Below are 27,071 nucleotides of genomic sequence, written 5' to 3' on the forward strand. Positions count from 1 at the left end.
ACGGTGTTATGTATTTATTAACGACTGACAATGGGTACTAACAAGCCATTGATTTTCTTATTGACATATGAGGCGAAACGAGCAGACGACTGGTGGTAAGCAATTACCGTCGCCCATTGATACCAGAGGGGTTGTAAGTGCGGTGACGGCTAATTGTTGAAACATATGCTAAGATAAATAATCGACGGCTTTATGCGCCAAAAAGTTCCGACAATACATAAAATAAAATACGGTTGTACGGGACAGCCCCTGGAATGCTTCTGCTTAGGTTACATAAAACGGACGCAGGATTATTTTCCAGACAAACCTAAACATAAAAAATGGCATCTTCGCAAATATAAAGCTATTAACACCGAAAATTCCGCCCCACCTTTCCAACGTGGGTCGGAAGTCATTTATCTCCGGCAGGTTTGATGGGCACACAAACTACGTTTTAGAAATATCCTTCTAAATTCTTGCCGAGATTATTAAGTACCCTTTTAATATAGACGGTGAAAAGGTGCTCCTGTAGATCATAGATAGCTATAGAGGAAAACTGGATTAGTTGTCAAGCGGACCCCAGGCTCCCATGAGCCGTGGCAAAAATGCCGGGATAACTCGAGGAAGAAGAAGAAGAAGAGGAAAACTGGGTAGTGAGGTGTTTTACCCTCATTATCCAGTTTTCCTTGGTGCTGACGTAAAAGGCTCTAGGTATCTATCTACCGGAATGTGTTTTTAAATTGAACCAATAATTAGTAACCAATAAGTTCCCGACTCGTTTCATTTTCTTATATTAAGTTATAGTGAATTAAATAATGACACGTAGCTATATATGTAATAGAACACATGTTCATCATTCTATACGCAGAACGATTTAGCGTCAACGGCTCCAAACGTATGGGGTGTACCTACTTATATTCGTATTCAGTATCGACACGACCCGCTCATTAGATCGAGCAACCGAACTCTGATTTATTACAAGCGCAGGTTAATTTGGAGGGTGTAACGTAAAACGGAACGCGCTTTGGGACCTGAACGCATTACCGATGCTTACCGAGCTCTGGCGATAGCGGAAAAATAGAAAAGATATGAAAACAAAGGATTCATTCTTTTGTTCAGGTAAATTTAATTTAGATATACACATTACAATGTACTTTAGAATGTAAAATATATACCATGTGACTCTAACCTACATCATTGCCCCGGGATGATACCAACGCGAGAAACTCGGCTTAGGGCTCAATTAGACGGCGCCCGAACTAGCACACGATTTTAGTTACATTGCGGATTGCGGACTGTTGAGGTTACATCCAATTGAACCGACCAATCGAAATAAATACCACAATGTAATGAAACCCGCATACGAGTTAACCGACCTCAAGGTCGCATGTAGGTATAGTAGGAGGCGAATGCTCGCTTGCGTTTTAGAAGCGATTACAGGGCCGGAGCCTGCCTCGTATATTATTCAGGCACGCTTCGCTCGCTTCGCCCGGTGCCTGCGCAGAATCCAGCCCTGGGGCCCTATTCTAAATGCCTTAATACCGGTTCGTGATTTGCTATCTTTCTTCTGCTCATCTGCTTTACGTTCTTATTTATATATGGATTTACCGGCTACCCTTTTCAACATCGTAACCCCTGTAAACTATAATAGTGAAAATGATTTTACCCCATTCATAAAATCATTTAAAGCAAACAATACAGTTACACCCAGCTTCGGAACCGATGTGCCAGTAAGTATACATTACATACAGTGCAATACCAGAAGACTTTGAAAAGGACCCTCAATTTATTTCTCACTCACACAAGTATATGTTAGCGAGGGCACAGATTAAAAGTTCTTATGAACAAATACGTATCGAAAAAACGAAAGTACACTACATAGGTTAAATTAAAAATGATTTTACAAATAAGTAAATAGAGTAAAGTAAAAACAGTGCTATTTTCAAATTATTTTACTAAGTCGTAATTGCAGTTGTTTTAAATTAATTACACATAGTATAGTGTAGGTAATACATTTCTTCCCTTTACGAAATGTTTTCGGGCGAGATTCGGCGCTCCGTGATGTCAAATGAGATAAATTCGTAAAATTCACATAGGCTTTCAAACCTTCAAGAAAAGAGCGTACCTACTCCCACCTCAAAGGCCGGCAACGCACTTACAACCCCTCTGGTGTTGCGGGTACCCAGGGGCGAAGGTAATCGCTTACCATCAGGCCATTCCTCCCCTTGTTTGCCTCCTGTAGTTATCATAAAAAAGGCCTTCTTTTACACGTGTCTGAGTTGCGTTCGTTCGCACAGGCCTAGTATTTCACGTGTGCTCCTTAGCAGAGATGATACGTAATTAAACGAATGAGCGTGGTTTATGACGGAGCCTCATCGCGCTTACGTTACACAACATCTCGCGAGGATATACGACGCATAACTGTGGCTGTCTCTGATAAACCTAAATAACAAATGAGATCTATTCTACCCCGCCACGCAAAGTGAAAGTGAAATTCTTTATTCTTCAAGTTAGGTATATTACAATGCACTTATGAATGTCCAAAAATACCATACACTATAGCCCCGAGAAGATACCAGCGCACGAAACTAGGCGGGTCACATTTTAAACATAAAATACATATTAAACAGTCACACAGGTCTGCGTAGGTTCGCCAACGCGTGCTCCCGTTGAAGCTCTTCGTTATGGAGGGAAAAATGTCGAACAGTCGACTTGAACTACGTGTGTGACCCGTTTTAATTGACCGAAGCGTAGCGATGGTCTACGTTTTGACTCGGGCATTTTGCTTTTGTATGTCCGGATGTTCTCCTCTACAGGTCACCGATTCTCTTAACCGATTCTCGTGAAATTTTGTGACCAGATTCTATGAGTAAATAAATTTTAAATTTCGTCAGCTTAGCTAAGAACTATCATGGCGCATTTTGTAAACATTCGCTTTTTTTGTTTGCACACAGAAATTCTGGGTTCGATCCCCAGTAAGACATAACTTTTTGTATTTTTTCAACTTAAACTTCGTATTTTTTTTAATAAATAAAAAAAAATTCGTATTGTTGATTGATCAAACCGCTGTGTGGCGCTGTCATCGTGCACGGTCCCAATAAGCTATGCTCGCGAGGTCTACAGCTCACAGAGCCACTAGTATATTTAATAAGTAGTTTCTTATCACCGACACGACAACACCTTCGTCACCGGGCACAGCATTCTCCTGCCAGCTATGCGGTCGCGGCTGCCGCTCGCGCATTGGTCTTAATAGCCATTTTCGGAAGTGCCACACTCTTATGGACGCTGTTTAAACCATCATCTTATTGATGATGAGTTTCTTGTTATCAATTAGTTATATGAATGAATGTTATGATCCGTAAACAATTGATAAACAAAAAAATACTATCTCAAGCTCAAACGCTCAATGCAGCAACGTTCACCAAGACCAGGAGGCCTTTCTTGGTGAATGTGGCGGCGTTGAGCTGATTGTCTTGATTGTAGGGGCTTCGTTAGTACACGCTCGCATCACAAGGATAATACGTACAGTCCGGTCTATTTACAATTTGTACGGTCGGATTTAACTGAGTAGGTAACAAATTTAGTAAAAGATGGTTCATGTGGCCATCGTGGTTGCGGTATCTAGGTCGATTTCACTGCGAAAAAGTCTGTCGGTGGTAACCTGCACCGTGTAGTCCACATGGTTTATGACCGCATTCAATGGAATAACACTACATTATGGTCATAAACTGCACAAATAGGGGAACGAGGAAGAAAAGAAGACAGGACTTCAGTCTTGTTTAAGATATCTGGTTGTACTGAAAAGAGCAACTTTCGTTTGTTCGTGTGAGGATAAAGATTGTTATTATCTTTTAGGACTGTTAGCAGATCCACGATGACTAAACGGCTAATATCCTCCCATCGATATCGAAACCAAGCCCATTCGGGCGAACATCTCACAGTTCACCCGACGGGCAACCTAGAGTAATTACCGACGATTTGTCAAACGTGAAAATAGGCGTAGAGAAACCTTCAAAAACGCCTAGAGCTTTAATATCCATCAATCTCAGTTTTATTACTATAACAGCATTTTCCGAGATTGATAACGCTGGGTATTTTCACTTTATTTAGTGTCGGGATAAAAATATTTTTGCGTCAGTTCGAAAATGTGGTTAACGAGAAAAATAGCCCTGTCAGATTAAGGGACAACCAGACTCCAAAACGGTTGTTTTGGAGCGGTTGCTCACGGTACAGAACCAAGTTAAGAATACATTATCGCCTTGATCTAATTGCAAAACATTAAAAACGGCTTAGGCAAGCTTTAATGATGCTTAATTTTTAATACACAATACGAGTATATATCAACATCCCTATTGTGAAGATAATTAGTAATAGGACTTACAAATTACTGGGCATGGCAAAGATAGAGTTTGATTAAAAGTTATAATTAGAAATTTCCTCTTTTGTTAGCTGCCGTACCCGCTTTGTAAAAAATCATTATCAAAGGCCTCAAATGAGCCTTGTATCCTTGACATATGAGCGTGTGTAATCTCGATTAATTAATCAAATTGACGCCGCAGCGAATTTGTAACGCACGAGCGAGATCAAAGATGATGTGATGTCGTATTTCGGCAATATTTAAGGTGGAATTAAAGCGTCTTTTAATATGAGAGCACAATTTCAAGGATTTCCACTTGGTAGAACAAACATGTAGACATTTTAGAACCTTGTCTTAATAAAATAAGGTGGAAAAGGGCACCGGTCATTGGATGTGCCATTCGGTACACTTAGCTTGGCGTCTCATCTCGTAAAAGCACGTGATTGACGTGGAAGTGTTTTGGCCATTCTTAAATTTTGGTCTGTGTAGAAAAGATGAATAATTTATTTTGATTTACTCAAGGTTGCTATGAAAATAATGTTGTTTTTTCCTAAAAACATCTGAACAAGGTGTTTTTAAATCAGCATAATTGTGGAAAAGACAGTTTCTATTAGTTTCTAATATCATATAACTTATTCTTTCTAAAATTATTTGGTTACATAATATTCCATACAATAATTACTTTCAAGAGACTGGTGTGGAATCCGCGACCTTCAGAAAGTTGTTCATGCAAGACATTGTCACGTTCCCATTTCGGGGTACTCAGGCGTTCTCAAAACTTCTTAATGCCATTCAAAACTGATTAGCGAGAGTTACCACTTCCATATTAAAACGACAAAGCTCCGTGTGATTTTCGATGCAACATACGACATTTATTCCTCATGATGGTTATGACGACACTAGAAAGACAAAACGACAAGTTCGCGTAGTCTTCGACGCTTCATACGACGTTCGTGTACTAGGAGAACACTCGACCTCTGCAGTCTTGTAACGAGCTCGAGGCATTGATGAGGCCCTCGGCAGACCTTGCCTCTAGGGTGCTTGGTTCTCAGACGCGATCAAGGCCTCCAGATATCTCGATATATCGGGCAAGGCGGGCAAACAAAACATGTTAATTAACATTGAACGGAAAATTATCTCATATTATTAGATTGTTTGTTAAGTTTGATTTTAGTTAAACCGATTACAATAATTACGAAAATGTAGTCAATTATTAAACCCAGTATTTATTAAATACAAAATTGCTGGCATTTCTTGACGAATATCTCAATGTTATATTTATGTTCCTTCAGACCATCGATGTTATACGGTTTGTATGCCAAGTCCATATATTGTAAGAGAAGGTCACTTTTCTCTTAGCAAATTCAGCAGACAGTAAAATATTGTGGTACATTTCTGTGTTGCAGTAAAGGAATCATATTGTGTGACATTGTAGGCACTACAGACGAAAATCAAACTCTTTCCTCTGCTGGTTTTTATTGCGCTTAATTATACAATTGTCATCATGCAATGTTTGATACAGTGAAACAAAATATAATAAACACGAGCAAAGAAAGTTCGGTCGTTTTCTAAAAAAATTTTTATATATTTGACATAATCGTAACCCTTGAAAACCTCTATACCAAACCAACAGCCTTAGGCTAAGACTGAGAAATCCTCGTATTTCTCGAGTCTAAAATCTCACAAGATCTCAGCCAAAACGTGGGAAATTACTTATCGATCGCGATGTCGCAGAGCATACCTCCGGGCGAGATTCTCACCGCTCTTTAAAACGCCGTACGTCCCATATTTGGTACATATTTATGTGGCTTTTTGCTGGATGTGGGTTCTAAATCCCTCACCGCTATCAGAATACGTAACTACGTTAAAAGTGAGGAAGCAAATGGCGCGTGAATTATAGAGGAGATGCGAGTATCGTTCCGCGAGTATATGACGCGAAATTAAAATATAAATAAGATTGCGGGCCATGCTCAGTGTAGGGTTCCGTAGCCACTTTTACAAAGAAATAAACTGGAGCTCGATTCAGATATAACAACTTGTTATGGTTTTGAACTGGTTTTGATCCTGAAAATCGTATAAGTGATTGGCGTGCATCTCACGCACGATATTCACTTCATTTCACATGCATCAATCAGCGAGAGCGATCTTCAGGGTCGTAACAAAATAAGATCAAACTCGTAACAAGATATTAACTCTAAATCGGGCTCAAGGTTTCTTTGTTAGCATAAGATATGGAAATTGAGAGGTAACTTTTATTGGACGGTTCTTTCGTGCCGCGAGGTAAACTAGCGGCGGGATTCGGGAAATGAATTGGATATTCACTAGATATGAAATAGTAAAGATATGTGACGTTCCACGGCAAAAGGTACCATTGCCCCGGCTGAATTTCGGAGCGGCGTTAATAATAGCGTAAGCGCCAGCCACCATAGGGTACCTTTTGCCGTGGAACGTCACATATCTTTACTATTTCATATCTAGTGAACCTCTAAATCATTTCCCGAGTCGCGCCGTAGATCACGGACTGTTTTACAGTTGTTTTATGCACGGGACATCTCTACGAGTTACGCTTCAGGAGCCGGATTCAGATTTCGAAATGTCTCATGGTCCTGATCTGGTTTTGATACGATACGGTACAGTCAGCATCAAATAGATAGTGAGGGTAAAGGTAGCCAAATATATCGAAACACATCTTTATTTATATGATAACAGAGGTGTGTTACGATATATTTGGCTACTTTGACCGTCACTATCTTTTTGATGCTGCCCTATGCCCTACTCGAACTTTAAGATATGCCAATTAATAGATCTAGAAACGATATGGATTAGATGTGTCAGTATCAAAAGTGACGTTTTTGTTTGAAGAAACGTCACATTTGACACTGACATATCTAATCCATATCGTTTCTAGATCTATTAACTGACGTATCGTAAAGTTTGAATTGGGCCGTTTGCCTTTACTAGGTATCGTCTTCGTGATCGGCGCGCGTCTCACGCACTGAGTCATGCGCTGCTCCGCCTGCTCATATCGCATGCACCAATCAGCGTGAACGATCTTCAAGGTCGAATGAAAATAACATCAAAACCGCGCGGCTAGAAGATGTTAATGTCAACTTGAGCCAGTCTTCTCCGAGACCACGGGGACAACGCCGTGCTCGAAACGTCGGAGGTAAATCTTAAAACTTAAATACGCGATTAAGTCCCGTTGTGTAGTTTGATAATGTTTAATAATCGTGAAAGTTTAAATCAGTGTGTTGAACATCAAAACCGTAACAAGTTGTCAAATGTGAATCGAGCTCTAGATCACGAACTCAGTTTTACAGTTGTTTTATATACGGGACATCTCTAAGAGTTACGCTCCAGTTGAATTTTAATCTTGCAAAGTTTTGCAAATATACTACACTTTTATCTCGTGAATCACGACGCAATTCTTTTAGAGTTTATTTCGTAAACAAGACTGGATGCATACCAAGTTATTATTTATGCTTTTATGTTGCGCTATTGTAAAGAGAATTTATAAAGGTGCATTCAGTTTGCAAAATATCGTGTTATTTTGATGTTTATTTAATTCATAATGTATATAATATGGACATCCTCTAATAAATAATAATAAATAAAAATCCAAGCATGAGTATTAAAGCCACACCACGCATAAAAAGAATATTATATCCGAAATTGCCAATTGTTTACAGTACTCTAAACAAAAAAAGAAAGTACATGTTTTAAATTGATTTTCCGATATCATCTACGCTTGTTAAGGCTAGCGGGGAAATGGTGAATTGGTCCGATTCAAGCGTTAAAACCGGGCCAATAGGATACTCGACTAGATTTTGCTACGAGCCAGTAATGAGCTACGAGGTTACGGCTACGGCGCTACGCTTCGTAGCGCTCGCCCACGTTGCGGCGACACAGGAAATATTAGTGCTACAGTAAACCAATTCCATACATAATTTTAAACCAACACCAATTTTATTCTAGTTATTTTTTGTTCTTTGGAGGCATATTCGTATTTTATAAATCTAAAGATCTGTTGTTGATTTGACAGTTATTGACTTTCCAGCCATTTTTTTTATGTCAACCTACCATTATTTGATAGCACAAAATAACTAGCGATGCAACGAATAGTGTTTTTACGAATTAGAATAGTTAGCAGTTTCTAAAATTTACGAATACGAACAGTGGCTATGATTAAGGTACAAACTTAAACTTACTGCAAAAACTGCAAATATAACTTTACAAAGAATGATAAAAAAATACCTACAGTTTTCAGATTTTTCATTCTAATATAGGTTTAATGTACTGACATCAAACCGATCGATCGTACGTTCGAATTGGCCTGTAAGTCTCTATGTAACTTAAAAGTTTAGAAACAAGTAGAATTACTGCTTCAGTACATATGTACTGCTACGGCGAGCGCTACGGGCGCTACGGCTCGTAGAGCTCACCTACGTCGTAGCTAACCCGATTTCAATAATGCGCTCGATTTATTCCGCCCGAGGCTTAGCCCGGCTGTAGGGCGCCACATGTTGGTATTCCTAGGTTTATCGATATCGATAGAATCAAGTCTGTATGAATTGCATAATACGGATATGAGGGTCGCACGGTCTACGAGATACCGTGAACATGATAGCGCCTGCCCTGCAAACCTTATGTTATATCAAAGAGATTTTTAATATAATTGAGGGACTGCCCGATTCCAACTTTAACATACGTCATTTAATAGATCTAGAAACGATATGGATTAGATGTGGTAGTGGTTTTGTTTTTCTTTGAAGAAACGTCACATTTGACGATTCGGAAAATGAATTAGATTTCTACTAGACTTCAACAAGTTACGATACAGATAATTTAAAGATATTTGTAAGATAGATATGTCAAATTCGACGTTTCCGCGATTCTGGAGGTCCTCTTGAACGATTTCGACAAGTTATGACTTAGATATCCAAGTCACATCTAGTCGATATCTAATGTAGATCTAGTTGATCTCTAAATCGTCTCAAGATCTTGTGATTATCTCGAAATCCGAATAGGCCTGTATCATATCTAATTCATATCGTTTCTAGATCTATTAATTGACGTACCTTAAAGTTCGAATCGGGGCGAGAATCTCTGATGCTGTTTAGCAAAAATGTCAACCCACATTCATTATGCAATAAAATGTCAACTTTTAGCGTCATTTTTTTGAGTTGTCATCTTATTGTTAAATTAGTGTGGGTTAACACATTATTGCTTATCAGCATCTTGATAGTCTAAGGACAAAATTAACTGCCTAGTTTGATATCTGAACACGCCTCTATTGCCAAGGCGGTAGAGTGCGTGTTCAGATATTTTTAGCACCTCGGCCGCTCCGATATATCTGATGGCGACAATACGTTATCTGTGGCATGTTTGTAGTCACCAGTGAGAAGGGCCACGCACCAGCAAACATTCCGCGGGACTCGTAATTCTTGCGGGACTTTTACGGCGCTTCAGGCTGCTGGTTCAACAAACGTTATTAAACCTAATGCTATAAATTTTCCCTGGATGGACGCGCGTGAATTTACCCAGAAATGAAGCGGCAAGCTTCAAGCTTACAAAATTTGCATTAATTTAATTTCTGAAGTTGGGCCTCGCCGTTATATATTGCGGTAATATTAGTAATACGAGTACCGTCAGCATCAAAAATACCTTATCAGACTATGCATCAAAAGTATGTACCATACTCTAATAACTTAACAAACAAAAAAATATCTGTATTTGTAGACACGTTTGAACGTGAACTGTCGAGATATATCTAACCGGAAAAGTATTCATGGGTGGCGGATACTTTTAGTGAGATGTTTCTTACTAAGGGTCGGTTGCACCAAACCGTCTATCCGTTACAGCGTTCGCTAAATGTTATTGTATGGGAAGTTTCATAGTTCCCTGCTGCGTGACGTGACGTTGATCAGTCTGTTAACTGTAGCTACCTACATCGACCGCTCACATTATTGTGTGACATTGTGGCGTAATCGAGACGATTTGCGTTCTGACTGAGAGACATAATCGATTGATTGATATTATCGATCTTTTGATTTTAACTACTGAGAAAAACGTTGTCCTACACTAAGTTGCGTGGAAAGGTCAGAAGGAGGCCTTTGCCCAGTGATGGGACAGTACTGGTTAGTAAATAACTTACATGGTAGAGGTAGAGGTTGGTGTCGCATCCCTTGTCCTTGTCTTTCGGCAGGCCATGCTCGTCGGTGTCGCCTATGGACAAACAGAAAAAACAATTAAAATTTATTACATCACATTATAAAAAATAAAACACTAGTCAACGTATTTTGTACCGTGAAAACATCCTATATTGCCCTGTAGGGTAAATAAAAATCAAAAGCAAAATGGGGCTGCATTGAAATGAAACAACAAACTCCTTGCTAACGAATGCTCGCTAGAAATGGCACTACCATTTGGTCCAACCAAACTTAACTAAACGGTGCTAGCTCTCTTACAGCATAACATAAACACGTCCGGAGCACGCCAGTGCAAGTCAAGCATATAATAAGCCCGTTGTGTACCGTCTTGTTTATAGCTGAATAAACCTAGCCAAACTAAACTCATCACGAAATTTGCACGATTCTCAACTGCGTATTACAGCTCACAAACCACAGACTTGTTAGTTTTTGCTGTCGTGCATGAAAGGAGGCCTGTGGCCAGCAGTGGAACGTGTATATGATGAATTTTTAGGTATATTATAATTATAAACCCTTCTTGCATGGATAACTCAAGTGTTCAGTAGACATTTCATGTTTTAATAGGGTATTATACTGTATTTAAAATAAATTATTTTACACCATGCATGAAATAAAGCACCTGATAATTATTAGAAAAACAGAGATAGGAGTTATTTTTAAACACAAGTTCTATTTAATAAATCGGATAGAAATATAAAAAGTAGGTGAGTTGACCGTGACGTCACGATGTAAAGTTTCATATAAATTTCATATTAGCAAATCGTTTTGACAGTTCTAAAAAGTAACTGATTTGACTAATTGGAAAATACCCTATTCTGAAGGCTCCTGACGTGAACATAACACGTCCCTCTAATTCCGTAGTCATGTAGGTACATAAAGGCGTGGCAGACAGACGTCATTGCCGAGTGGCCCGATTACTAGAGAAAAGTACATATTCCACCAATTTCTCGAACATAAGTAGGCGAGTCGGATTATATTTCTACTTACAATAATTTCATTCGATGGTATAAGGGGCCCACTGATTAACAGTTCGCCGAACGGTATCGGCCTGTCAGTTAGAACAAAATTTTGACAGTTCCGAACAACTGACAGGCCGATACCGTCCGGTGGACTGTTAATCAGTGGGCCTCTCGTGTCGTACCTACACGTTTGCGTTAAGCGTCATTTCGTATGGGATTTAGACTTTCCAAAACGTCCCATTTGACGCGCTGTTCAAAATCCCATTCAAAAATATACATAACGCAAACGCGAACGCACGTCACGTGTTCAAATGAAATACACTAGGGGTTCTGCTGCTTTAAACTGATAAGAGTCAAGTTCTTACCAACTCTACTTATACTGGCTAGTCAGAGTCGGCTCGCTGTCGCTTGCAAGAAATGTAACACAGCCAGAGCACAATAGTGGCAAATGGCGAAGTGAATCAAGGCGGTTTATTCTATACAGCGTTTCAATTGGCCCCGCGCGTGCTCGGCCCACTGAATAGGACCAATACTTTATTTACTCGCATTAGTTAAGGTTGTCCTACATTTCGATGTTTTCCTTGTTTCTACATGTATATAGCAATTTAGGTCCGGGTTTCTTCTGTGGGTATACCAAAAGTTAAGTGCCATATTATAAAAGGGTACCTAGATTTATATTAATTAGAATACTAGTGTTTTAATTCCTTGCGTCATAAAATTATTACTTTTAAATCGCGGGGTGTTATAAAGTCTATATCACGTCTATAACCGCAGCCGTTATAAGTTCACAGGAAACAATAAGTTTGGCATTAGTTAACTATTTCGTCTAAATATACGATATATGTAGATTAAAATATAAACAAAAAAACACATGACTTTGGATATTCGGCTAGTTTAACGATGATCATTGAAATCTTATTGAAGCAACTGAGTTATAGGTTTTGTTGTATTAATACTGTTTCATTGTATATATTAAAAGTATTTTGAGATCTATATGAAAACAACTTATATCTTGTAACATCATAACGATTACATATTTAATTACACAAACGGGTCTACCGCGATATAATTTCTTTTTTAATTTGTAATTAAATATGTGTACAAAACGCGAGAGTTTAAAGTGTTATATCATAACGATTATTATATGTTCCTATATTTCCACTTATTTGATGGTAAGAATGTGAAACCAACCACGAAAATGATTCAATCACTTTAAAGTTCCGCTCCAAATTTATATAGATTACTCACTCTAAACGAGCGTAGTTAATCAAATCCCTGAATTCCCAATACTTACTAGACATTCGCCTCAGGACCTGTTTTTACAAGCTTTTATTTAAGTTTCCCTGTAAGTATGTATTAATATTTATACATACTTACAGGGAAAATCTAATGTTAGTTAGGTCAAATCTTAGAAGCTAAATTTGACCCACTTCCCGATTTCCGATTGAGCTGAAATTTTGCATACGTTATGTAAAATTGTAAATCGAATGACAATTCAATATTATGATAACATGGAGCTGATCTGATGATGGAGACAGGAGGTGGCCATGGGAACTCTGTGATAAAACAACGCAAACTTTTTTTTTTGGCTTGTTAGAAATGTCTCGATGAGTATTAGTTGCCTGTGGAAAAAAAATCAGTCAGCGATAAAAGCCCGTACCAAAAATGGATTTTTTGCCAAAAATTGATTCTGACTAACCACTAAATATTTAGTTACTTGTGCTGTGTGTGACTTGCCTCGTTTGGTAGTTACCCGAATGAAACCTTTTGTAATCATATATACTGGTTATTGAGGCAATTGCTAGCCACCGGGCGGCCTTCGGATACATTAGCCCGACAGTCCCAGCAAACCCAACTTGAGGCCAGAATTAATGAAGGGACGTCGCCGCGTCTCTCGCCATTTATCACCGCACACACACACGCACATACAAAACCAAAGTATCAATAGTACTTAGCTGTCCCACTCCTACTTGCGTCTGACAATATATTTGTCACTGTCTGAGTACTGTTAATATTCTGGTTTTACGGTACGACACGTTCGTGTAGAAAGTCACAATTTATAGTACACCGGTAACCTCAAACAACGGAGGGTTAAAACAAATGACGATGGCAGAACTTGCGTGCAAAGAGAGCTAATTTAATTCAAATTCAATCTGATATTTAGTGGTGCACTTTTAATCTTGACGCATATAAGGCTAAAAGCGCGTCATAAATGCTATGCGAATTTGACAATGTGTTTTTGATTTTCCATGGATTATGGCATTAACCCATTTATACGTTATGGTTTTCATTTGGGCCATATATTTTAAATAAATAACGTTTAGATGCGTCTAATGTAGCTTTTATTCCGTTCTTTTGCTATCGGTGAATACGTGCAAGTCAATAAATTACAAGGAATAATGTAAACTGGTAGGTCATTTAACTTCATAAAACGCGCTAGTAACCTATTTGTCCATAAAATAAATTTTCATTTTGAATAACTCCCTAATTGGTCGTTCGCAGTAAGGGTATATTCCGCGTTGCAGTATATGTAGATATTCCCATGTACGTGTATTTTATGAATACCAGCCAACACCAGCCAACAATCAGCAGCCTCATTTTGAACAACTCGCCCGTAAAGCCAATATACTGCTCTTATTTGTTTGAAGTTGAACTAGCCGTATTCTGTAACCAGATTAAAGTCAAAGAGGCTGTAACAGCGGAAAATTAGCAACCCCGTTAATTCGCTTAGCGGCGCGCTGATCTAATCACCGCGCCCACCGCAGGTTACCGGACGCACGGTTTTATCATCTGTCGCTCGATTATCGCTTTTTAGCATCGCTATATATTGCCTACCTACTGCTTACGCGACATATTTTATTTAATAACGCTTTGAGCGACATTTAGATTTTACAAACCGTAAGACTACCCATTTATACGGCGCGATTCGGGAAATGAATTAGAGATTCACTAGATATGAAATAGTAAAGATATGTGACGTTCCACGGCAAAAGGTACCTTATGGCGGCCACAATAATATTGGAGCGGCGTTATTAATAGCGTAAGCGCCAACCGACATAAGGTACCTTTTGCCGTGGAACGTCACATATCTTTACTATTTCATATCTAGTGAATCTCTAATTCATTTCTCGAATCGCGCCGATAGTCCAAAAGCTCTCAACTATGATGGTAAAGGCGAAGTTCAATATCTTTGTTAGTGTGACTATTAATGAAAAGTCGCAGTTTTAAAGCATATTTTCATAATTCATAAATGAAAAAAAAACCGGGCAAGACTAATATAACAATTTGTATGCATTTTCATTATCTAATCCTGTACGATTTGGCAATGTCACTATTGCGCTAGTCAGTGATATTGGTAACTAGTTACCTACCTACATGGTTATGTAAAGATTACTATAGACATAAAAAAAAATCAAAACAGGCTCTCACAAACTCGCCTTGATATTATAAAAAATAAAACAATAGCAAATAAATGTTGACCTAGATTTGCCTACATAAAAAAAAAACCGGTCAAGTGCGGGTCGGAATCGCGTTCCAAGGGTTCCGTACATTACCCAATTTTAAATAATGTATTTTTTTAAGTGGAACATGAATGAAATGGCTTTAAAGAACCCGTAGGGGTCGGATCAAAAACTAAGTAATTAAGTCCGACTCACGCTTGGCTGCACATTTGTAATGGGTTTTCCTGTTATCTATAGGTAAAGAACTATTTTGTGTATTTTTTTCAAAATTTTAGACCCAGTAGTTTCGGAGGACACACAGACGCACGAGTGATCCTATAAGGGTTCCGTGTTTTCCTTTTGAGGTACGGAACCCTAAAAACAAGTTGGCTCTTAAAATGCAAAGGTTTTTACATCGAAATAACATTGAAGCCCCGAAATAGATGAGGTTGGTTATTCTATTACAGAATTCCTTTGGCAATTCTCGTCTCTATTATTCTGATTACCTTGGCGAAGGTGAAACTATATATATATATATAAGGTGAAACTATAATTGTAAACTGTATTTTCGCTGAAAATGTATGGAACATTTCAACTTAATCGGATACAAATACCTAAGTGATTCAATACGTTTAAATTTGTTTCAAATTAATAACGATCCATATTACATAAAAATTACGCACATAATTAAAATAAGATTAAACAATATTGAAAGATTTAATTTCGAAATCATCCAAAATAATTGCATTTTTACGGTTTGTTTAAGTACTTATATTATAGGGAGCTCGAAAACAATACAAAAGGTAATCAGTGTAATCACAGTCCATATCCCGGTCGATATAAGTCTAGTAAAAAAAATTGTCAGTATTCAAAATGGTTTATATTTTATGAACCGTACGTAATATAAATATTTCTTTTAGCTTGCAATATTTAAAATATTGCAAGCTAAAAGAGGTATAAACTAGTGTCCGACCGAAGGTTCGGTTTCGGTTTCGGTTTCGGCCAGTTTCGGCCAAAAAATCATGTTTCGGCTGTAGTTTCGGTTTCGGCCAAAAAACGGCCGAACCTTTCGGCCGGGCCGAAACTTATGAAATGGTACTTCGGACAAAGACCAAAAGTTCGGGAATAAGTAGGACAACAATATTAATACATATCTACATATACTGACTCATGTATAGGTACAGAAATTAATTGGTTTATTATAAAACACAATTCCACTAATGAGAGCGCCACTGGACGGTCGACGCAGTCTTAAGAGGCTGTCAATACCTATAACGCGCGCACTGTCTAATTGTATCGGAGTGAATGAGATGAGCACTGTCGCACGTAGCGGTTGGCCGAGTATCAGCTCGGCCCGAGTCGAACGATGTCTTTTTCGCTCTTATTCAGTCATTTTTCTATCTACCTCTAATGGCAAATTTTATGCGAGGCTAAAGGCTACGCTCAATTAGGACCGCAAAGTTGATTTTATCAATAATATTTTGCGAAGCTGAACAACTGACTATTGATTAAAACGAAGAAAAAACCCTTAAAAGTGTCCCCAGTACAGTTTTTCATACGAATGCTCGACCTTAGCCTCAGTTTTTACCTCAAGTTACCATTGGTTTGAGTTCCACATGTCCTCTACTTCAGCTTAGCCTTTGGCCTCGCTGCGCCATGCTCGGCCTGCGGTCTCGCTTTTTAATACAATGGACATTGGTTGGAGTCTGTGCTTAACTACTTATCCTGAAGCCTGAAGCACGGCTTTGACTTCGCATGAAAGTGCGCCTCACTGGGGCACTTCGGACCTTTAAGCCCAGGTGTAGATCGGTACCCGGCCTTGCGATATTGTTAACAAAAAAATTCGCGCTCGCTGCGCTCGCGTTTTTGGTTGACCCTGTATCTACATGTTAGCTTGACTGGTGAATTAATAGAGTTAGACCAAGAAAATTCTGCAATGATTTTGATAGCATACGCAATGCTACTAGTGCAAATATTATTTATACGTCATAATTTCATAGAAGTTTTGACGTTTAAAGTAACACTTGCACTGCATGTGTTATCAAAATCGTTGCAGAATTATCTTGGTCTCACTATAGTAATTTTCTTAAAAAACTGCTAGTAACATCAATTTCAAGGACATTGGGTGTTGACAGCCCCATAATATGTGTGTAAAAGCGGTTTTATGACATTTTTTCAACGATATTAACAAGTCTACAAAAGTTTCGGTTTCGGTTTCGGTTTCGGCCGAAACTAGAGCCAAAGCCGAACATTCGGTTTCGGTTTCGGTTTCGGCAAAAAAACATGTTTCGGTCGGACACTAGTATAAACTCAATACTCGCTCCCGTAGCGTTAATGCCAGAGTTCACATACCCTAACTAGATTGTGGCAGCAAAAAGCCCATAAACATGACCTTTCCCCGGTGTCAAAGGTCGGTCGCCAAATATAGCGGGATTCAATTTCGCCGTAAACGCTTTAAGTTACACGGCTGCTTATTGAATTTGGAAATTACGAGCCGATTCCTAGGTATTTTAATGCTGTTATCGTTGGTAGTCGGCTCGATACTGGGATGTCAAGTTAAGTAGACCTTTGAATTTTTTTATATATTAAAGTACCTAATATATTAAAATCGGGGCTTAACGTGTTAATAAGGATATTTTTTTCTTTATTTAAGTTTTCCCAACAGATAAATACCTACATCTTACAGTCTCTTAAATCTATGTAACAATCATGAGGCGTATTCTGATTGTAATACCAGGCTATAAATTTGTTATGGACAATATAAATGATTTGTCAGTTTGTCTGATCGGATTACGTCTCCGAGTCTGATCATGTCGAGCGGCCGTCAAGAGCATATCTCTTATGTTATGATTATATATGATCTATACAACCTGGGAAACAATATATCTTTTAAAGCAATACTGCATAGGCTACTGTAGCAGTGTACTTCACCTAAGTAAACTGGATCAGTAATAAAAAAATAAGCTACTCAATGTGACTGCATTTTAATTTACTCCGACGCACTAATGTGTTGGAATACTTTTTTAATCCATTCAGAGCTGCGATGATAAATGTGGTCATTAACGGCGATGCCTCTTCGGATAAAATGATATTAATGATGTAGCGGCGTATCCTTTATCCCTCTTCGTGTAAGTATAGTGAAGAGCTGCAAATATGTTTTTCAGTTCTATGTATTTCCATAAGAAAATTCTCAATGCACATTCAATAATAAAAATATTTTTTTCCTACAGAATATTACCAGCGACGGTACGTTCGGTACGTTCCTAATATTTGCCTAGCTTACATTTGCTCGGCACACAGCGGGCGGGGGCGGGACCCACGGCTTGCGAATGTGCATGCACGTATATAAACAACAACATTTGCGTTCGAGGCTTACACAAGTCATAGTGGACTTATATGCTTAGTAGTTTTCAATAAGTACTGTGAGCATTGGAAATGGCTGTATGTTTTGAAATTTTAAAGCTTAGCAATAAAATATTCATATTGAAATAATTCTTTGTAGAAATCATTTCAAACAATTGAAACCTGAATTAAAAAAACGCAACTGTGATTTCATTCCGTATTCCCCGCGGCACGACACAAACATTTTCGCGATGTTAATTGTATTTCATCAAATCCGTGACAAATACTGACGAATGGAAAACTCACTTATGCATTTATTGTGCAGTGTGGAAATGCGTTAAAACTGAAGCAATTCCAGTCGAAAACGGGTACGATCGATGCACGCAATCAGCATTCTATTTGGTCTATCGCACAGGTTTTATTCAGGCGCCATTGTGTAATACAACAAAGGCGTTGTTATCGCTGCGATCGGAACTGGCGTCGTCGACGTATGAGTGAATCGGGCCTGAGTGACTTAATCGTGAGTGTATTTTACGACTAGTTCCATATATACTAGCCCCCCTAGCCAAATAACACTCGCTTATAGAAAAAGCCAATCGAAATTATAACTAAAATTGGTTACGTGGTTTTCGTTCGCTTCTGGCATCTCGATACATTTTTACTTTTCGATTGGTGTTGGTCGATGTAAGATTGTCAACATGGCCACGTGGTACAGTGCACATTACGCTATATTTAAGTACTAACAATGTCCCAAATTCTATAGGCTGGTGTTGAAACTAGAACCCATATGCATAAGCTAAGGAAAGAAATAGGCTCATGTTATTTTCATCCATGTCAGGTCCATGTTTTTAATATTTTAAGTAACATTGCAATAAATAAAATTTATGGAGACTGAATAGTAAAAAAAAATTACACAAAAAAATCTTATTTGCTTTCCAATCCTACCCTTGCTTAGAACAATTACTTATGTACGCAGTGCGATCCGGGTCGGCGCCGCGCGCGCACGATCCAATCGCAGCGCAGCGCGGTCAGTACCGGCCGCCATCATTGAGACAATTGCTACAGCCTTTAATACTAGCTTTAATTGCGCGCTCTTAATTGAATTTCAATGTTTACCCGCTGACTTGCAAAGCGGGAAATAAAGTCGCCAATTGAAATTTAATTACAAAAAGCTTGTTGTGAAAACACAATAAATGTTAATGCAAAATTTATTGACATGGGCCTTTTATAAGTGTTGTTGAAATCACCCCAATATTTCATATTGTCGAGTAATTAATTGATGCTCAAGGGTAATTAATTTCATATCGGATTGTAAGTAGTTCTGGCAATAATGGTATTGATTTACGACGATGTTTTGTATCTTGTTATTATTGAGTAATATGAGTATACATGGTGGCTAAAAAATAACTGCATTCATGTTGTCAGGGAAGTTTTGGGATTATACTGAGCAACTTTTACTATGGGACCAACCCCGAAATCGCGAAATTTTTTTTTACTCTCCCATAGAAAATGGACCGGTTATAATGTATGAAATAGCCAATATTTTTATCCGCGATTTCGCGGTTGGTCCCATAGTAAAAGTTGCTCAGTATAAACCTAAAACCTCCCTGGCAACGGGAATGCAGTTATTTTTTAGCCAACCTGTATAAGTAAAACACGCAAACCGTTTTCTCACAGATGTTGACTTTTTGGGTTAATCCTACTAAGAATCACTAGCGTTTCGAGCTTGATGCTAAGAAAATAGATATTATTCCAAATTTTGTATATCGGGTGGAACAGAACGAAGGACTTTTATGAAAATGGGGAATTGTTTAGGCTACGTACTTTATTTATTACTTATTAATCACGTTAATATTTCTAACCGTTTTTGAGATATGGTTTGTTAAACATTAGTGCACAAATCAGTGTGTTTCAACCCTAGAAAATAGATCCTATTGAATGACATGACATGTGTCAATCTAAAATGTAAATAACTTTGTAGGGTTGTCACTGATATAAAAATACTTCATTTTAATGATTTTGTTTTACTTTTTAATCCAGTTTTACGATTATAAAAACTCGATTGTAGATCACAACACTATCCTTTCAGCTCAGTCCCTAGAAATGTTCCACCCTGTATAAGTTTTAGTTTCGTGATAAAAAAAACACACTAAAACGTACGTACCTACGTCGAGTGACTAAAACTGAAGAACTAAGACGTCGAGTGAAGAAGAAACGGCCAATCTGCGACAATTTTATTTATTTATAATTTATTTTAATATAAAAATACTGATGAAACAAATACATAAAAGTTCAGATCAGCAGATAGGATATCCAAGTTTTTTTTAAACTCACGTATCCCCAAAATTATTTGAACATATAAAGCATTTTATGACTCGACCAGCACAATTACAAAGTCGTCCCCAGCTCCATGCAGACCGAACGTTTTCTCAGCCTCATTCGTTTAATTAAAAACTTCCAGTCCCCACTTCCCATGCAAATCACGGCGGGATGTGCAGATATTGGTTTTCCAACTCACGGGAGTTGACAAGTTTATTTTATATATACTTGTGTATTCATTGAAATGATTATGATCCGGTTGAGTTAGATAAATGTATTTATAGGGGAGTGTTGGCAAATGAGTACATAAACCACTTACTTAGCAAAGAAGAAGTTACATGCATGTTAAGATCCTACTGACTGCGCCAATCCTAGAGAATGTACCGAGCAATATTTAAATTAATAGATTTCTAAATTAACACTCGAAACTGTTTTCATGGATTCTTGGAGCGTTTATTTCTAAAATAAATGTTTTCCCGTGTTGTTATATATTATAAGGATCTAGATGATATTTGAATTAATAAAAATAACTTTTTAAAGAAAACCATTTAATTTAACATTCTTAATAGTTATTTTTATAGTAATCACTAGACACAAGTACTCGATGGCTACTTAACATCTACAACAATAACGATTGCTTATTCCTTACTTAAAAATCACAATCAAAAATATATGGCTCACGCGACCCTCGATTACGAGTAATTCTGGAGACGTCCGTACGCCGCAAGCGCCACGATGTCAATGCCGGACGATGGCTGTGCGCACCGCGTGCTCACCTACCCTATAGCTAGGTAGATAGGTACTGACTGGTGGTGACGTCAGGGGTGGTGGTAAACTGGTTGCGCTTATACGGCCTCTCCTGACAGCGTGTCGCCCTCGACACGTGCTCGCGTAGCGTCGTTCTGACCAGCGGTGTCCACCGTAGGCAGTTCGGGGTGCGAGTCCACTTGCGAGTCTTGCGACACAGATGGACCAGCAGTTGCAGTAGGGGACGATGTTTCACCATCTCCTAAGTTTTCACCTGTAAACAATACTAAGTTAGAAACACGCTCAACAATCGTATGCTTCTTCACACAGACTTTCAAAACTCGCGCTCATTCATCATTCAATTAATTCACTCATCAATCAAAGCAGAGCCTGCACACATTCTTCATTCTCAAGGTAAACAGAGACGTCTCTTTTAATAAATCGAACCTAGATGTCGATTAATTCGTCGCCATTCGTTGCCAGTAGAAACTGCCATAGTCTCTGGTCTCTGGCGAACGAAAGCTCAGCCTTCACCTGAAACATACTTGACGCAGACCATAATCGTACGTCACGTTGCTTGACACGCAGACCGTATTCATACGTGCAAGCCCAGTCTACACGTAGACCACTATCATACGTGTAAACCACAGAGCACACAGACCGTAATCATGTGTAGATCGTTCAACACGCAGACCGTATTCATACGTGTGAACACTAAACAGCACCACACGCAGACCGTTATCGTACGTGCGTGCAGTCCGTCAATCGGACCTAAGCTCGAACAGTCACCATGGAACCACGTGACGTGCCCAGAGAGAGATATGCCACAAAGACAAGACATCACTTACTTTCAAAAAATGCAGCACACGTATCTGGACACCATTCGCCTCGCCACGGCACCATGTGTTGAGCCGCAGCCTGCGTTGTCTTGCCGTAGCCACCGCTAAGCAACCGAAGCGCGTAGCGTCCACTTGGTAGTATTTCTACCACCTGGTAAGGGCCGCGCATACCGGAATCGAGCTTTCCTGTCGACTGAGAAAACTTTATAACGAACACTAAGTCATGAAGTTTATATTGACGCGGCGGATGTCGTCGTTGGTTGAGTCGCTCGTCTTGCTGGGTCTGATTCCTTTTCAACAAGTGTTGGGCCCGGCTCCTTGTGATCTCGCGCAGAGCCTCTCGGTTCGGAGAGGAACCTTCAATAGCCACATCTCGCACTAAAGCGCGAATGGCAGGTGTTGTTGCTTCGGTCCCTATGAGAAGATTCAACGGCGAAGTTTGGGTCGTTTTTTGCTTCGTTATATTTAGCACCAATTGTATTTTCCACAGCGTGTCTGACCAGGATGCGTTTCGGTAATTTGTTTGTATACGCAACATATTAAGGACGGTGCGCATGTAGCGCTCGGCCTGGCCATTCGCGTGATGCATTTCGGGCGTAATATAATGGAGATCGCACCCGAGTTCTTTTATCCACGTTACAAAATCGCTAGATTCAAACATGCGTCCTTTATCCGTAATCATGAGCTTAGGTACGCCAAAGATCGAAATCGCTTCAGTAACGACACGTTTGAGTTCGGCTGCGTCTTGTTTGTAAATGGGGTACAGAAGGGTGAACTTAGTAAAGGAGTCTACAATAAGAAGGATGAATTTGTATCCTTCTGATACAGGTAAGGGACCTAAAGCATCAGCGTGGACGGTGTGAAATGGTGTGTCAGGTTTCTCCCAAGAAGTGATGCTCTGTAATGGAGCGCGGGGAACTCTTTTTTGGGAAATGCATACAAGACAATGTGCCACATATTTACTGACAAATTGCTTGAGGCCTGGGAACCAGAAGTGTCTCAAAATGAGATCTAAGGTTTTATCTGCACCAATATGCTCGTGCTCGTCATGAAAAATCCTTAAAAGGCTGAGCCGATGACCTTTAGGAATATAGCACAGCAATCGAGGTTGCCCCCCTACAGGGATATATTTGTAATACAGGATATCATTTTGGACAGAATAACGATTAGCATCAAGTCTGCCATCGTGAAGTTTTTGTATAAGATCCCGAGTTTCGTTGTCAGCTGACTGAGCTATTTGAGCCCAGTTTCGGGGTTTTTCAATGTGATTCACACGGACAATGGGATTTCGACTAAGATAGTCTGCGTGGGACATCATAACCCCCTTTCGGTATTCAATTGAGAAATCAAAGTCTTGAAGGTAGACCCACCAACGGGCAACGCGAGGCAGTAAATCTTTTTTACGTTCGGTGGACTTTAAGGCGTTACAATCGGTAACAACGACAAATTTCAAGCCTACAAGGTAATGTCTAAAGTTTTGCAGAGCTTTAACAACGGCCAGAGTTTCCAGCTCGTAGGAATGATATTTGCTTTCAGCACCCTGGGTACATCTACTGAAGTAAGCTACGACGTGCTTTGTTGAGTCTGGGTGAATTTGTAAAAGTACGGCCCCATATCCTATGCTACTCGCATCTGTATGAACTTGGGTGGGAAGTTCCCGATTAAAAATTGCCAGAACTGGCTCGCTAGTTAACTGTTTGATAAGATCTTGACGGATAACTTCGCACTCAGTGGTCCAATTAAATTTGACATTTTTACGGGTGAGGTGAGCAATAGGGGCGGTTTTGGATGCATAATCTTTAATGTAGCGTCTGAAGTACCCCGCTAAACCTAGTAACTGCCGTACCTGTTTAACGCTTTCTGGTGGCGTGGTGTTAGCTAAGGCTTCAACTTTTCTTGGGCTCGGTTTAACCTGACCCTGAGATATAACCTTACCCAAGTATTCAACCTCAGTTACAAGGAACGAACATTTACGTAGGTTGATCGAAAAGCCGGCCGTCGTAAGAGTCTCTAGAACCTTATCTAATAACTGGATTCCCTCGCTTACGGTATTACTCAAAAGTAGTACGTCGTCAACGTAAACTAGGACGTTCCCTTCATTAATATGATCACGCAAGGTATCGTTAATTATACGTTGGTAAACGATAGGTGAATTGGCCAAACCATACGGCATCTTAACATATTCAAAATGATCTTCCGGAGTAACAAAGCCAGTAAGATAGATACATTCCTCCTTGAGAGGGATCTGGTGGAAACCAGTTGCCATGTCAAGACTCGAGAAGAAGGTGTAGCCGCCTAATCTATCAATGTGGTCGTCTATAAGCGGAAGAGGATAACGATCTTTTACTGTAATGCGATTAAGCGCCCGATAGTCCACGCAAAGCCTATCTGAGCCATCACGCTTCTTTACAAGTATTATTGGGCTTGCGTATTCTGATTTAGAATGCCTAATGACCCCTTTGGCTAACAAGTCATTGGTAATTTCACGAACCTTGAGTTTTTCTTGATATGAGAGCTTGTACGGTCGATATACCACCGGTGTGGACTTGGTAAGCTTTATTTCCATCTCGCCCGTACGAACGGTAGTTGTTGCAGTACCAGATATCAAAAATTGTGAAAATTTGCTAATAACGGTCATAAGGCTGGCCAAGTCCTCGCCCAGAAGAGGCGTGTTTACTTTAGGCTGATCACTCTGATCAGCTAACTCAACGTTATTGACGCTAATACGAGGAGCATCCGTGTGCGTAAGATACTGCTCGTGTTTGCGTCGTACGTAGGTTACTCCGTCCCGATTCAGTACGTCGGTGCCTATTATAACGGGTACGTTCATATATCGCGACGGCACAACTAATAAATCGACCTCAAGAGATATATTACTGAACTCAACCGTTAGTGTTACATAAGACGTGCTAATAACTTCTTTTTCACTTAACCCGCCTTTCAACACACTATGTCTTAGCTTAGGCTGGCAAGGTATGTATTTAAGAAGATCTGAAGAAATCAAGGACGCATCAATGGCACCGCTATCAATGAGTACGTCAACGGGTACTCCGCATATTACTGCAGTAGTTATATCTTTGTTTTCAGAGGTACCTGACCGCTGAGAACAAAGATTTATATTACGCTGATTGCGTTGTTCTGACCGTGACTTCGCAAAGCATTTGTCCTCGGTGTGTCCTTGTTTCTTGCAGAATGTACAAGAATTGCTAGGGCCTGAGCCGGAGCCTGAACCCGTCCCGGGCTGCGCGTCAGTTGTACCAGTAGGAGGTTTTTGTCTCTTACAGTCTCGACTAAGGTGACCCCTTTGGTTACAATTAAAACATTTTTTACCCATACTAGCGTTATTTTTAGTTTGAGGACGATTTTTATTGTAACCTACATTGTCACGCTTTGGTTTTGTATAAATCGACAAAAAAGAAACTATGTTTTCAGGAACAAGGTTCGCGTTAGCTGCCGCAGCGCGCACTTGGGGATTGTCTAAGCCGCGAATGACAATTAAGGTCCTCAGCTCATCACTCAAACCTTCGACAATTTTTAAACGGAGTAACGTACGCCGCGCATACTCCGCGAAGCTAGAGTATTTATCTGACGTAGCGTTCATTGAATCAAAAAGAATGTTAGCGTAATCTAACTTATTAGGGCATAATGATTTAAACTCCCGTTTAAAATTGGACCACGTCCTATCGTTAGTCACCCATTCGCTTAGCCAAACTTTAGCGTCACCCTTTAAACATGAAGCTACGCGCGATAAACATTCGTGATCGTTCCAATTGTTGGCAGTTCTAGCGCGATCCACTTCTTCGCACCATGCTTCAATGTTATGTAAAGCAGGGTCAAAATTTGATACGTAATAATGCTGTGACCTGATTGGCTGCACAGATTGGATAGCCTGCATTAAAGCTTGTGCAAGAGTAGACGCCTCAGAACCCGGTTCACGAGAATCCAAAGAGCGCCGTCTAGGTGGCATGCCGGGAAAATCTGATAATGGAGGCGTTTTAGGTGTAGGTACACGTTCCGTACGCGCTGGCATCTCCTTAGCGCGCGAGATATTACGCAAAACCCGTCGCGACTCGCCACGTAAACTACTTCGCGAACGGTCGCGCCGTGGGATACGTGAGACGTTATGCGAATGGCTACGCCTAGCCCTACTATTTGACCTAAGTTGGGTTCTACTACGCGACCGACGCCTATTCCTACTACTACGCGAGCGTCGCCTAACCCTACTTCGTGGAGGGCGTTCATCGGTGCTCCGCGAATTACTCCGGTCCAGAACGCGCGAGCCATTCCGCGGATCACGCCGGCGCCGTCCATCACTCGAGCTACGTCGCGAGTCTTCGCTGCTATACGCACCGGATCTACTACGCGAAACCCGCCTATTTCGGACATGACGCCGTTTGCGAACGCGCGACCTACCTCGAGTGCCTGGTCGTTCTCGGCTACGCGATCGTGATGCACTACCCGTCATAATAAAATTCACTCACAGAATGAATTCACAAGAAAGAATAAAACACAGTAAGCAACAATAAAGGAAAAAGCAATCGCTGGTATATAAAACACAAGACACTAGTGTGTAACGGTTTTCTTAGTTTAAAATTTTAGCACATAAACACACTCATGTGGGCAAACTAGTTCTTTATCCCAATACTGATATAAGGATCTAGATGATATTTGAATTAATAAAAATAACTTTTTAAAGAAAACCATTTAATTTAACATTCTTAATAGTTATTTTTATAGTAATCACTAGACACAAGTACTCGATGGCTACTTAACATCTACAACAATAACGATTGCTTATTCCTTACTTAAAAATCACAATCAAAAATATATGGCTCACGCGACCCTCGATTACGAGTAATTCTGGAGACGTCCGTACGCCG

At 39.7% G+C, this 27,071-nt stretch overlaps 1 protein-coding gene and 1 long non-coding RNA gene across 8 annotated transcripts in view; one reads left to right on the top strand and one right to left on the bottom strand.

The window, feature by feature from the left end:
- Positions 1-27,071, top strand: part of LOC134789644 (uncharacterized) — a 369,764-nt gene that overhangs the window by 53,552 nt on the left and 289,141 nt on the right. The gene's annotated exons all lie outside the window — the stretch shown is intronic.
- The window catches only part of LOC134789635 (solute carrier family 12 member 6), a 509,818-nt gene that overhangs the window by 23,562 nt on the left and 459,185 nt on the right, over positions 1-27,071 (bottom strand). For all 7 annotated transcript variants that reach the window (XM_063760215.1, XM_063760221.1, XM_063760217.1 and 4 more), the window contains one exon: positions 10,491-10,561. In XM_063760215.1, the coding sequence (XP_063616285.1) occupies positions 10,491-10,561 (71 nt within the window). The remainder of the gene's footprint in view (positions 1-10,490; positions 10,562-27,071) is intronic.

Source organism: Cydia splendana, chromosome 4 (assembly GCF_910591565.1).
Source record: "Cydia splendana chromosome 4, ilCydSple1.2, whole genome shotgun sequence".
Taxonomy (NCBI): domain Eukaryota; kingdom Metazoa; phylum Arthropoda; class Insecta; order Lepidoptera; family Tortricidae; genus Cydia; species Cydia splendana.